Source organism: Hemitrygon akajei, unplaced genomic scaffold (genome assembly GCF_048418815.1).
Source record: "Hemitrygon akajei unplaced genomic scaffold, sHemAka1.3 Scf000076, whole genome shotgun sequence".
Taxonomy (NCBI): Eukaryota; Metazoa; Chordata; class Chondrichthyes; order Myliobatiformes; family Dasyatidae; genus Hemitrygon; species Hemitrygon akajei.
The window spans coordinates 3,141,630-3,155,761 of NW_027331962.1; the positions used below are offsets into that span (position 1 = coordinate 3,141,630).

Sequence of the window (14,132 nt, forward strand, 5' to 3'; positions counted from 1 at the left end):
CTTTTAGGTCTGGTCGCCACCCCGCTCCAAGTGGCTGCTCCGTTTGTAAACAGAATCTGTGTTTACTGCAGTAAGTTACACTTGGTTCAACGTTCTTTGCCCACTCTCTATTTTATCGTGGCTTCTGTTCCGAGGAGAGGGTGAAATGATATTGACATTGAGAGGCCAAAGGAGGGAACTCCAGTGCAGGGACAATATTTGTCCGCGGTGAGATTTTCAACCTCATTCCACAGTGGATTCAGAATCAGAATCAGGTTTATTATCACGTGTGGTGAAATTTGTTAACTTAGCAGCAGCAGTTCAATGCAATACATAATACAGAATTAGAAGAAGAGGAAAAATATACTACTACTACTAATAAGAATAATAATAATATAATAATAATAATAATAATATAATAATAATAATAATAATAATAATAATAATAATAATAATAATAATAATAATAATAATAATAATAATAATAATAATAATAATAATAATAATCAGTTAACGTATATTGATTAGATTAAAAATCGTGCTAAGAAACAGAAATGATATATATTAAAAAGCGAGGTAGTACCCAAGGGTTCAATGTCCATTTCGGAATCGGATGGCAGAATGGAAGAAGCTGTTCCTGAATTTCTGAGTGATCGCCTTCTGGCCTCCCTACCTCATACCTGACGGTAACAGTGAGGAAAGCGGGATGTCCTGGGTGCTGGGTACCTTAATCATAGACGCCACCTTTCTGAGACACCACTCCTTGAAGATGTCCTGAGTACTTCGTAGGCTAGTACCCAAGACAGAGCCGACTAAATTTTCCACTCTTGCAGCTTCATTCAGTCAATAGACAATAGACAATAGGTGTAGGAGTAGGCCATTCGGCCCTTCGAGCTGGCACCGCCATTGAATGTGATCATGGCTGATCATCCACAATCAGTACCCCGTTCCTGCCTTCTCCCCATATCCCTTGACTCTGCCATCTTTAAGAGCTCTATCTAAGTCTTTCTTGAAAGCATCCAGAGAATTGGCCTCCACTGCCTTCTGGGGCAGAGCATTCCACAGATCCACCACTCTCTGGGTGATGAGACGAGAGGACACAGGTTTAAGGTGTTGGGGAGTAGGTACAGAGGAGATGTCAGGGGTAAGTTTTTTACTCAGAGAGTGGTGAGTGCGTGGAATGGGCTGCCGGCAACGGTGGTGGAGGCGGATACGATAGGGTCTTTTAAGAGGCTTCTAGATAGGTACATGGAGCTTAGTAAAACAGAGGGCTATAGATAAGCCTGTTAATTTCTAAGGCGTTGATATGTTGGGCACACCTTTTTGTGCCGAATGGCCTGTATTGTGCTGTAGGTTTTCTATGTTTCCATGTTTAGATGTTTCTATACAGACCCAGGAACATCTTTGTGAATGTTCTTTATGCTCTGTACACCTTTCCTGTAGCTCGGTCACCTTCGAACACTGCCTGAGTCAGGTTCCATGCCCCAGGAGGAGGGGAAGAGCCCAAGAGAGGGCAGAACGGGGAGGGGAATAGCTGAGCTGGGGGAGAGACATGTCGGGGCGGGGCCAGATCTTTAAAAGCAGCCCTGACAAGTGGCGAGACAGCGAGAGAGAGAGAGAGAGAGAGAGAGAGAGAGAGAGAGAGAGAGAGAGAGAGAGAGAGAGAGAGAGAGAGAGAGAGAGAGATTGAGAGAGAGAGAGAGAGAGAGAGAGAGAGAGAGAGAGAGAGAGAGAGAGAGAGAGAGAGAGAGAGAGAGAGAGAGAGAGGAGAGAGAGAGAGAGAGAGAGAGAGAGAGAGAGAGAGAGAGAGAGAAGGATGAAAGGTGAAAATACCAGCAAGGGAATTGTAGAGAAGGTAGATGGATAGAGACGGGGAGCGGGAGAAAGCAGGGAATGTGGAATGAGGGAACAGAGAGTGAGACGAAGGACAGGACAGGGGAAGTCGATAAAGATCAGTGACGGAGCGACGGGAAAGAGGAAGAGCCCTGCCAGGGTCAAGAGAATAGCGGCACGCAGAAAGAAGGGTGAAAAAGCAGGGGAGGAAGAGAAAGCGAGAAGAGGCAGACAGTGAGTGGGGTTGAGAGAGCAGGGAGGCGGAGAGAGGGGGAAGAAGGAGACGGTGAGGGGTTGCGAGAGCAGCGGAATCGGAGAGAGGGGAAAGAGGGAGAGCCCTGCCAGGGTCAAGAGAATAGAGGCACACAGAAAGAAGGGGGAAAAAGCAGGGAAGGCGGAGAGTGCGGGAAGGGGCAGACAGTGAGTGGGGTTGAAAGTGCAGGGAGGCGGAGAGAGGGGGAAGAAGGAGACGGTGAGGGGGTGAGAGAGCATGGGAATCGGAGAGAGGGGAAAGAGGGAGACGGAGTGTGGGAGGTCAGAGAGAGACGAGGAAGAGTGGGGAGTAAGGGTACGAGTTGGAGAAAGGCGAGAGACGAAACGAGGAAAAGCGGAGAGATGGAGAGAAAGAAATGGTACCGCCACTCGCTTCCGGACACCCTTCCTCGTCCCGCTCTGTCCTCTCCGGGAGATTCAGAAGTTTGTGTTGTTCCTTGTCCAGTTGAAACCCGACGCGAAGAGTCGCATCCGAGCCTTGGACCAGATATTCGTCGCGGAAACCTACCGTGAACAGGTCCAACCGTTCATGCTGGGAACACTTCTGCTGATCAAGGTCGAGTTCCACACAGAAGCCAGAAGGGTGCAGGGGTGGGAGGGGATTGGAGACCGGGAAGGGGTGGGAGGGGAATGTAGACGGGAGAGGGTGGGAGGGGAATGGAGACCGGGAAGGTGTGGGAGGGGAATGGAGTCCGGGAGCGGGTGGGAGGGGAATGGAGACCGGGAAGGTGTGGGAGGGGAATGGAGACAAGAGGGTGGGAGGGGATTGGAGACCGGGAAGGGGTGGGAGGGGAATGGAGACGGGAGAGGGTGGGAGAGGAATGGAGACCGGGAAGGGGTGGGAGGGGAATGGAGACCGGGAGCGGGTGGGAGGGGAATGGAGACGGGAAAGGGTTGGAGGGGATTGGAGACCGGGAAGGTGTGGGAGGGGAATGGAGACGGGAGAGGGTGGGAGAGGATTGGAGACCGGGACGGGGTGGGAGGGAATGGAGACGGGAGAGGGTGGGAGGGGAATGGAGACCGGGAAGGAGTGGGAGGGGAGCGGTGTAGGTGAGGTTAGGATTAAGAGACGGAAAGGGTGCAGGGTTGGGAGGGGAATGGAGACCTGGAGGGGATGGGAGGGGATTGGAGACCGGGAGAGGGTGGGAGGGGAATGGAGACCGGGAGGGTGTGGGAAGTGAATGGGGACCGGGAGGGGGTGGGAGGGGAATGGAGACCGGGAGCGGGTGGGAGGGGAATGGAGACCGGGAGAGGGTGGATTGGGAATGGAGATCGGGAGCGGGTGGGAGGGGAATGGAGACCGGGAGCGGGTGGGAGGGGATTGGAGACCGGGAGGGGGTGGGAAGGGAATGGAGACCGGGAGCGGGTGGGAGGAGAATGGGGACCGGGAGCGGGTGGGAGGAGAATGGAGACCGGGAGAGGGTGGATTGGGAATGGAGATCGGGAGCGGGTGGGAGGGGAATGGAGACCGGGAGCGGGTGGGAGGGGATTGGAGACCGGGAAGGTGTGGGAGGGGAATGGAGACCGGGAAGGGGTGGGAGGGGAATGGAGACCGGGAAGGTGTGGGAGGGGAATGGAGACGGGAGGAGGTGGGAGGGGATTGGAGACCGGGACGGGGTAGGAGGGGAATGGAGACCGGGAAGGTGTGGGAGGGGAATGGAGACGGGAGAGGGTGGGAGGGGATTGGAGACCGGGACGGGGTAGGAGGGGAATGGAGACCAGGAAGGTGTGGGAGGGGAATGGAGACGGGAGAGGGTGGGAGGGGCATGGAGACGGGAGAGGGTGGGAGGGGATTGGAGACCGGGACGGGGTAGGAGGGGAATGGTGACCGGGAAGGTGTGGGAGGGGAATGGAGACGGGAGTGGGTGGGAGGGGATTGGAGACCGGGAAGGGGTGGGAGGGGAATGGAGACCGGGAGCGGGTGGGAGGGGAATGAAAACCGGGAGCGGGTGGGAGGGGAATGGAGACGGGAGAGGATGGGAGGGGAATGGAGACGGGAGAGGGTGGGAGGGGAATGGAGACCGGGAAGGAGTGGGAGGGGAGCGGTGTAGGTGAGGTTAGGATTAAGAGACGGAAAGGGTGCAGGGTTGGGAGGGGAATGGAGACCGGGAGGGGTTGGGAGGGGATTGGAGACAGGGAGGGTGTTGGGAGGGGAATGGAGACGGGAGGGGGTTGGAGGGGAATGGAGACCGGGAGGGGGTGGGAGGGGACAAGAGTAGGTGAAGTTATGATTAACAGAGACGGGAAGGGTAGTGAGGTGGGAGGGGATGACAATGATGTGGACGGGGTGCGTCAGAGACGGGGAGCAGTGTAGGGGAGGGAGCGTGTGAAGGAGTCGGGGAGGGGTTTAAGGGAGGGAAGAGCTGACGGAGACGGGGAGAGGGTAAGGGAGGTTAGGATTAACAAAGACGGGGAGGAGTGTGGGGGAGGGAGGGGCGATTAAGACGGGGAAATGGTCTAGAGTGGGGAGGAGTGATAGGGACGGGGGATGTAGGGTAGGGAGGGCTGACGGAGATGGGGAAGGGGTAGTGGATCGGGGCTGACGGAGACAGAGAGGAGTGTAGGGGAGGGAGCGTGTGACGGAGTCGGAGAGGGTTTTAGGGAAGGAAGGGTGTAGGAGACGGGGTGGGGAACAGTGAGCGATGAAGTGGCGGGGATGTGGAGGGAAGGCTGGCGAGAGCGCAGATCAATGAGGTGGCAATGGGAAGGAGGGGTTAGCGGACGGGACTCCCATGACTAACCGAGTGACCCTCCCCACAGATGGATATCGGAGTCCCCTCCAACTTCGTCCACATGGAGGTGTTCGTTCCCATTGACAAGCCGGCAGTTCTGCTGGCGATCCAGGAAAACTAGAGGAATTGCCATCCGCTGGAACCCTTGGTCTGAGAAATGAGAGTTTCCTGACCGATGCCAACCCCTCGCTGTGCTTGCGGCCCACCGCTCGGGAATATTTCCCTCACTCCCTACAAAGCTCGTTACACGGGGTAGTTGGGACACCCTTCAGCTACCCACTGCTTAATGCTGGGTTTGGTTCTTCCTGTCCACAGATCCCAGACACACTCCCACCTCCCCACCCCCCCCCCCCCACGCCAACTCACCGACACGTCCCGCGCTCCCGGAATACCAGCAGACCCACCTCTCCAGCTCGCTGAGGCCACCTGAACCGTCAGCTGTTCGACGCAGAAGCTTTTCACCAATAAAACGATTTGATCCGATTGCTCGTCTGGTTGTTTTTAACCATCCCCTCTTTCGGATGCTGGGGGCGGAGGCAACGCTGCGGGGCAGCTAGTGCGGATGTGGGAGGGGGTGTGTATAATTCCGGATGTTTGCGGGCCGGTGAACTACAGTCTCACGGAGATCCAATCGGAGGGAGGCGGTGACGGAGACAAGGGTAGGGGGCGCGGTTCGAGGAGGCGTGTGGAAAGGAATCACTGCGAGGTGTGGATGGTGTCAGTTGGACGAGGGTCGGTGTTTGCTGCAGGAAAGGTCACACCTGGAATCTGATTTTGCAGTTAACAATCAGTATTATATTAGTAACTACCAAGTATAGTAACTTAACCATTTAATACAAAGTTAACAGTATTATGCATATACAGGTGTTGTGGCGACCCACTTTCTGCGCAGGCGAACCGGCTAACAAATAGCCCGCGCGCGGGGAGAGACTTTGGTAATGCACACAACACAGAGGAGGGAGTGAGGAGGACAGTGTACAGTGGTGTTTCTACCACCAGCGGTGGGGCACAGAAGCCCGCCTTTGTCGCCCACCCTGCAAGGGCCAGGGCCAGCTGCTGCTACTGGCCGTGGCCCAACCACTCCTGGGGGCGGACATCTTGCGAGCTCACAGCCTGCTGGTCGACTTGCAATGGAAAAGACTGGTACATGCCGAGACTTTCCAGACATTCTCCCTGAGTGAAGCCAAGTTGCCGGCCCCACACCTGGCTCCATCAGGCTGTCGGACAATGAATTCACCAGAATCCTGGCGGACTTTCCATCGATTCTGGCACCGCAGTTCACGACAGCCATGACCAGACACGGGGTACAGCACCATATCCCGACCCAGGGTCCACTCCTCCACGCCCGCACACGAAGGCTCCCCCCGGAAAAGCTCTGCCTGGCGAAGGAGGAGTTCAAGAGGATGGAGGAATTGGGGATCGTACGGAGGATCGACAGCCCATGGGCCTCCGCCCTGCACATGGTGCCCAAAGCAGCCGGGGGTTGAAGCACATGCGGCGACTACCGCAGACTGAACGAGGCTACAACTCCAGACCGCTACCCCGTGCTGCACATACAGGACTTCGCAGCAAACCTGCACGGGGCAAGAATCTTTACCAAAGTAGAGCTCGTCCGGGGATGCCATCAAATCCCGGTATACCCTGAAGACATCCCCAAAACAGCACTCATCACCCCGTTCGGCCTGTTCGAATTCCTCCAAATGCCTTTCGGCCTGAAGAGCGCCGCACAGACGTTCCAGCGGCTAATGGATGCGGTGGGACGCGACCTGGACTTTGCGTTCATCTGTTTGGACGACATCCTTATAGCCAGCAGTAGTCGCCAGGAGCATCTGTCCCAACTCCGCCAGCTCTACTCCCGCCTGAGTGATTTCGGCCTCACGATCAACCCGGCCAAATGCCAGTTCGGGCTCTACACCATCGACTTCCTGGGCCACAGGATTACCAAAGACGGGGCAACACCTCTGCCCGCCAAGGTGGACGCGATCCGCCACTTTGCCCGGCCCGACACAGTCAAAGGCCTGCAGGAGTTCGTTGGTATGGTGAACTTCTACCACCGTTTCCTCCCCTCAGCAGCCCGTATCATGCGCCCTTTGTACACCCTGATGTCGGGTAAAGGCAAGGACGTTACTTGGGACGATGAGGCCGTGGCCGCTTTCGTTAAAGCCAAGGAAGCCTTGGCAGATGCTGCGATGCTGGTGCACCCCAGAACGGACGTTCCGACCGCCCTCACGGTGGACACATCCGACACAGCAGTCGGTGGGGTGCTGGAGCAGCTCATCGAGGGGCGCTGGCAACCCGTGGCGTTTTTCAGCAAGCACCTACGACCACCCGAACTCAAGTACAGTGCTTTCGACCGGGAACTGTTGTCGCTATACCTGGCGATCCGGCATTTCAGGTACTTCTTAGAAGGCAGGCCGTTCACCGCATTCACGGACCACAAACCGTTGACCTTCGCGTTCACGAAGGTGTCCGATCACTGGTCGGCTCGCCAGCAGCGACATCTGTCCTACATCTGCGAGTACACGACGGACATCCAGCATGTCTCGGGAAAGGACAACGTCGTGGCGGACGCACTCTCCAGACCAGCTGTCCAGGCCCTGTCCCTGGGGGTGGACTATGCAGCACTGGCGGAGGCGCAGCAGGCAGCCGACGAGATGCCCAGCTACAGGACCGCAGTCTCGGGTTTGCAGCTGCAGGACTTTCACGTAGGCCCAGGTGATAGGACCCTCCTGTGCGACGTGGCTACCGGCCAACCTCGCCCCATCGTCCCGGCAGCCTGGAGGCGGCGGGCTTTCGATTCCATTAACGGTTTGGCGCACCCATCTATCGGGACAACCGTCCGGCTGGTCTCCAGCAAGTTCGCGTGGCACGGACTTCGCAAGCAGGTCAGCGAATGGGCCAGAACGTGCGCGCAGTGCCAAACAGCCAAGGTGCAGTGGTACACTAAAGCCCCGCCGCAGCAGTTCGAACCCACCCGCCGGAGGTTCGACCACATTCATGTGGATATCGTGGGCCCCCTACCAGTGTCCCGAGGAGCGCGGTACCTCCTAACGATGGTAGACCGGTTCACGAGGTGGCCAGAGTCGGTCCCGCTCACCGACATTTCTGCCGATTCCTGCGGGCGAGCACTGATTGCAACCTGGGTAGCACGCTTCGGGGTACCGGCCCACAATACCTCCGACAGAGGCCCCCAGTTCACCTCCAGCCTGTGGTCGGCTGTGGCCAGCCTGTTGGGAACGCAGCTACACCACACTACTGCCTACCACCCACAGTCGAACGGACTAGTGGAGCGTTTCCACCGTCACATGGCCCGCCTGAGAGGACCTAACTGAGTGGACGAGCTTCCCTGGGTCCTGCTTGGAATTCGCACAGCACCCAAAGAGGATCTGCACGCCTCGTCGGCCGAGTTGGTGTACGGCGCACCCCTGGCCGTCCCAGGACTCTTCATACCAGCCCCAAGGGGGCAAGAGGAAGAACCCGCAACAGTCCTGGACAGACTACGCGAAAGCCTTGGCAGCCTGGCCCCCGTACCGACTTCACAGCACGGACAGATGCCTATCTACATACCCAAAGACCTGCAGAACTGTAAGTTTGTGTTTGTACGAAGGGCGGACACCGGGCACCGCTACAGCCGCCGTACGAGGGCCCGTTCAAGGTGATCAACAACAACGGGTCCACGTACGTTCTGGACATTGGGGGGAAAGAGGAGGTTTTCACAGTGGACCGATTCAAATCAGCCCATGTGGACTTGGCGCAGCCGATCAAGGTTCAGGCACCGCGGCGCAGATAGAGGCTGATCCAGACTGTGGACATTGGGGCGGGGTGTATCGCCGGTTCTGGGGGGGGGTGGTTATGTGGCGACCCACTTTCTGCGCAGGCGAACCGGCTCACAAATAGCCCGTACGCGGGGAGAGACTTTGGTAATGCACCTCTGACGTCATTTCCGCACGGAGAGGGCGGGAACATGGGATTAAAAGCCAGCGCCGCGAAATTTGAATAAACTAGTCTTGGAACGATTACCGACTAGGTGTCATTGTTTCTAGCTCTGTATGTAGTACATCCCTACAGTGTATAGATAAAGTTCCCCAAACAACTGCAAGCTCAGGTGGTAATAGTTACAGTCTTACGATGGTATGTTAGAAAGTTCCAATGCACAGAGTAGTTATTGGTGTTCTGAGGGAGATAGGTCTGGAACTGGGGTTGAGATTTTTGATTGTAAATAGCGTAACGTTGAGGAGATGCGAAAGGATTTAGAAGGAGTGAATTGGGACAATTTGTTTTATGGGAAGAATGTTATAGAGAAATGGAGGTCATTTAAAGGTGAAATTTGGAGGGAATAGAATCTTAATGTTCCTGTTAGGTTGAAAGGAAAGTTTAAAAGTTTGAGAGAGCCATGGATTTCAAGGGATAATGGAGAATTGGATCGGAAAAAGAGAGATATCTACAATAAAAAAGGCAGCATGGAGTAAATGAGGTGCTCGAGGAATATAGAGAATGTAAAAAGAATCTTAAGAAAGAAATTAGAAAAGCTAAAAGAAGATATGAGGTTGCTTTCGCAAGTAAGGTGAAAATAAGTCCAAAGGGTTTCGACCGTTATGTTAATAGCAAAAGGGTAGTGAGGGATAAAATTAGTCCCTTAGAGAATCAGAGTGGACAGCTATGTGTGGAGCCAAAAGAGATGGGGGAGATTTTGAACAATTTCTTTTCTTCGGTATTCACTAAGGAGAAGGATATGGCATCGTGTAAGGTAAGGGAAACAAGTAGGGTATTTATGGAAACTATGATGATTAAAGAAGAAGAAGTACTGGCGCTTTTAAAGAATGTAAGATTGGATAAATCTCCGATTCCTGACAGGATATTCCCAAGGACATTATGAGAAGTTAATACAGAAATAGCAGGGGCTCTGACATAAATATCTCAAACGCCATTAGAAACAGGGATGGTGCCGGAGGATTGGCGTATTGCTCATGTGGTTCCATTCCTTTAAAAGGGTTCTAAAAGAAAACCTAGCAATTATCGGCCTGTAAGTTTGACGTCAGTGGTGGGTAAATTATATCATTATCTAGATAGACAGTGTCTGATTGGGAACAGTCAACATGGATTTGTGCGTGGAAGGTCATGTTTGACAAATCTTATTGAATTTTTTGAAAAGGTTACTAGCACATTTGACGAAGGTACAGCTGTAGATGTTGTCTATATGGACTTCAGTAAGGCCTTTGACAAAGTTCCACACAGAAGGTTAGTTAGGAAGGCTGAATTGTTAGGTATCAATATTGAAGTAGTCAAATGGATTCAACAGTGGTTGGATAGGAGATGCCAGAGAGTAGTGGTGGATAACTATTGGTCAGGTTGGAGGCCGGTGACTAGTGGCGTGCCTCAGGGATCTGTACTGGGTCCAATGTTGTTTATCATATACATTAATGATCTGGATGATGGAATTGGATTATTAAGTACGCAGATGATACTAAGGTAGGTGGCGTTGTGGATAATGAAGTAGGTTTTCAAAACTTGCAGAGAGATTTAGGCCAGTTAGAAGAGTGGGCTGAAAGATAGCAGGTGGAGTTTAATGCTGATAAGTGTGAGGTGCTACATTTTGGCAGGGCTAATCAAAATAGGACATACATGGTAAATGGTAGGGCATTGAGGAATGCAGTAGACCATAGTGAACTAGGAATAATGGTACATAGCTCCCTGAAGGTGGAATCTCATGTGGATAAGGTGGTGATGAAAGCTTTTGGTATGCTGGCGTTTATAAATCAGAGCATTGAGTATAGGAGCTGGGATGTAATGTTAAAATTGTACAAGGCATTGGTGAGGGCCAAATTTGGAGTATTGTACACAGTTCTGGTCACCGAATTATAGGAAAGTTGTCAACAAAATAGAGAGAGTACAGAGGAGATTTACTAGAATGTTACCTGGGTTTCAGCACCTAATAGACAATAGACAATAGCTGCAAAGTAGACCATTCGGCCGTTCAAGCCTGCACCGCCATTCTGAGATCATGGCTGATCATCTCCTTTCAATACCCGGTTCCTGCCTTGTCCCCATATCCCTTGATTCCCCTATCCATAAGATACCTATCTAGCTCCTTCTTGGAAGCATCCAGAGAATTGGCCTCCACTGCCTTCTGAGGCAGTGCATTCCAAACCCCCACAACTCTCCGGGAGAAGAAGTTTTTCCTTAACGCTGTCCTAAATGACCTACCCCTTATTCTTAAACCATGCCCTCTGTTACTGGACTCTCCCAGCATCTGGAACATATTTCTTTCCTCTATCTTGTCCAATCCCTTAATAATCTTATATGTTGCAATCAGATCCCCTCTCAATCTCCTTAATTCCAGCGTGTACAAGCCCAGTCTCTCTAACCTCTCTGCGTAAGACAGTCCGGACATCCCAGGAATTAACCTCGTGAATCTACGCTGCACTTCCTCTACAGCCAGGATGTCCTTCCATAACCCTGGAGACCAAAACTGTACACAATACTCCAGGTGTGGTCTCATCAGGGCCCTGTACAAATGCAAAAGGATTTCCTTGCTCTTGTACTCAATTCCCTTTGTAATAAAGGCCAACATTCCATTAGCCTTCTTCACTGCCTGCTGCACTTGCTCATTCACCTTCAGTGACTGATGAACAATGACTCCTATATCTCTTTGTATTTCTCCCTTTCTACACCGTTCAGATAATAATCTGCCTTCCTGTTCTTGCACCCAAAGTGGATAACTTCACACTTATTCACATTAAACGTCACCTGCCAAGTATCTGCCCACTCACCAGCCTATCCAAGTCACCCTGAATTCTCCTGACATCCTCATCACATGTCACACTGCCACCACAGCTTAGTATCATCAGCAAATTTGCTGATGTTATTTTCTATGCCTTCATCCAAATCGTTAACGTAAATGGTAAACAGCTGTGGTCCCAATACCGAGCCCTGTGGCACCCCCACTAGTCACCACCTGCCATTCCGAGAAACACACATTCACCGCTACCCTTTGCTTTCTATCTGCCAACCAGTTTTCTATCCATGTCAATGTCTTCCCCCCAATGCCATGAGCTCTGATTTTACCCACCAATCACCTATGTGTGACCTTATCAAATGCCTTCTGAAAATCGAGGTACACTACATCCACTGGATCTCCCTTGTCTACTTCCTGGTTACATCCTCAAAGAACTCCAATAGATTAGTCAAGCATGATTTGTCCTTGGTAAATCCTGAGCCACCTCCTTTAGTACACTAGGATGCAGACCATCTGGACCTGGGGATTTGTTAGCCTTCAGTCCCATCAGTCTACTCATCACCGTTTCCTTCCTAATGTCAATCTGTTTCATTTCCTCTGTTACCCTATGCCATTGGCCCATCCGTACATCTGGGAGATTGCTTGTGTCTTCCCTAGTGAAGACAGATATAACCTCTTCTGCCATTTCTCTGATTCCCATAACAATTTCACCCAATTCATTCTTCAAGGGTCCAACGTTGCCCTTAACTATCTTCTTTCTCTTCACATACCTAAAAATGCTTTTGCTATCCTCCTTTATATTCCTGGCTAGCTTGCGTTCGTACCTCATTTTTCCTCCCCGTATGGCCTTTTTAGTTAAGTTCTGTTATTTCTTAAAAATTTCCCAATCATCTGTCTTCCCACTCACCTTAGCTCTGTCATACTTCTTTTTTTAATGCCATGCAATCTCTGACTTCCTTTCTTAACCACTGTGGCCCCTTTCCCCCCCTTTGAATCCTTCCTTCTCCGGGGGATGAACTGATGTTGCACCTTGTGCATTATTCCCAAGAATACCTGCCATTGTTGTTCCACTGTTTTTTCTGCTAGGATATCCGTCCATTTAACTTTGGCCAGCTCCTCCCCCATGGCTCCATAGTCTCCTTTGTTCAACTGCAACACTGACACCTCCGATCTGCCTTTATCCTTCTCAAATTGCAGATAAAAACTAATTATATTATGGTAACTACTTCCTAATGGCTACTTTACTTCAAGATCACTTATCAAATCCTGTTCGTTACACAACACTAAATCCAGAATAGCCTTGTCCCTGGTCGGCTCTCGTACAAGCTGTTCCAAGAATGCATCCCGTAGGCACTCTACAAACTCCCTATCCTGGGGTCCAGCACCAACCTGATTCTCCCAGTTCACCTGCATGTTGAAATCCCCCATAACTACTGCGACATTACCTTTGCCACATGCCAATGTTAACTCCCTATTCAACTTGCACCCAATATCAATGCTTCTGTTTGGGGCCCTGTAGACAACACCCATTAGGGTCTTTTTGCCCTTATTGTTCCTTAGATCTATCCACACAGACTCTACTTCTCCTGATCCAATGTCCCCCCTTGCAAAGGACTGAATCTCATTCCTCACCAACAGGGCCACCCCTCCCCCTCTGCCCACATTTCTGTCCCTATGATAGCACGAATACCTTTGTACATTAATTTCCCAGTTCTGATCTCCCTGCAGCCATGTCTCCGTTATTCCAACAACATCATAGTTACCCATCCGCACCTGAGCTTCAAGCTCATCCGCCTTATTTCTGACACTTCGTGCATTCAGATATAGAATTTTTAGCCCATTTCTCCTCTCTCTGTTTAAATCGCTGCCTATTGTGCTTAACCCAGCTCCCCGAACTCCCATCGGGCTATACGCCCCTTAAATTTTGTGGTCCTTCCTAAATTTGCTTATTGTTTCTGCACATTTAACTCCACGTTCCGTCAGACCAACCCTCTGTACATGTGTCCTCCTTATCACTTGTTCCACCTCACCTTTCTCTGCGACACACTTAATATTTCGGAACCGTGTAGTCCCGACCTGTCCTTTATTCTTCATCTCGCTATCCTCTCTCACATTCTGGATCCTTGCCACCTGCAAATTTAGTTTAAACACGCCCCCCCCCCCGCCCCCCCAGCAGCACTAGCAAACTTTCCTGCAAGAATGTTAGTACCGCTCCAGTTCAGGTGTAAACCGTCCCGTCGGAACAGATCCCACCTTCCCTGGAACAAAGCCCATTATCTAAAAACCTGAAACTCTCCCTCCTGCACCACCCTCTCAACCACGTATTAATCTGTATAATCCTTCTTTTCCTTGCCTCACTCGCACGTTCTAAGTTATATGGAAAGGTTGAACAAGTTAGGTCTTTATTCGCTGGAGCGTAGAAGGTTGCGGGGGGACTTGATAGAGGTATTTAAAATTATGAGGGGGATAGATAGAGTTGACGTGGGATAGGCTTTTTCGATTGAGAGTAGGGGAGATTCAAACAAGAGGACATGAGTTGAGAGTTAGAGGGCAAAAGTTTAGGGGTAACACCATGGTGA

The 14,132-nt window shown here is 51.7% G+C and overlaps 1 protein-coding gene across 1 annotated transcript in view; it reads left to right on the forward strand.

Annotated features, from left to right (window-relative positions):
* Window positions 1-5,272, forward strand: part of LOC140722388 (uncharacterized) — a 59,094-nt gene extending 53,822 nt beyond the window's left edge. Inside the window, exons 17-18 of the mRNA XM_073037139.1 lie at window positions 2,531-2,641; window positions 4,846-5,272. Of these exons, the coding sequence (XP_072893240.1) occupies window positions 2,531-2,598 (68 nt within the window). The 3' untranslated portion in view covers window positions 2,599-2,641; window positions 4,846-5,272. The remainder of the gene's footprint in view (window positions 1-2,530; window positions 2,642-4,845) is intronic.
* Window positions 5,273-14,132: the final 8,860 nt, after the last annotated feature.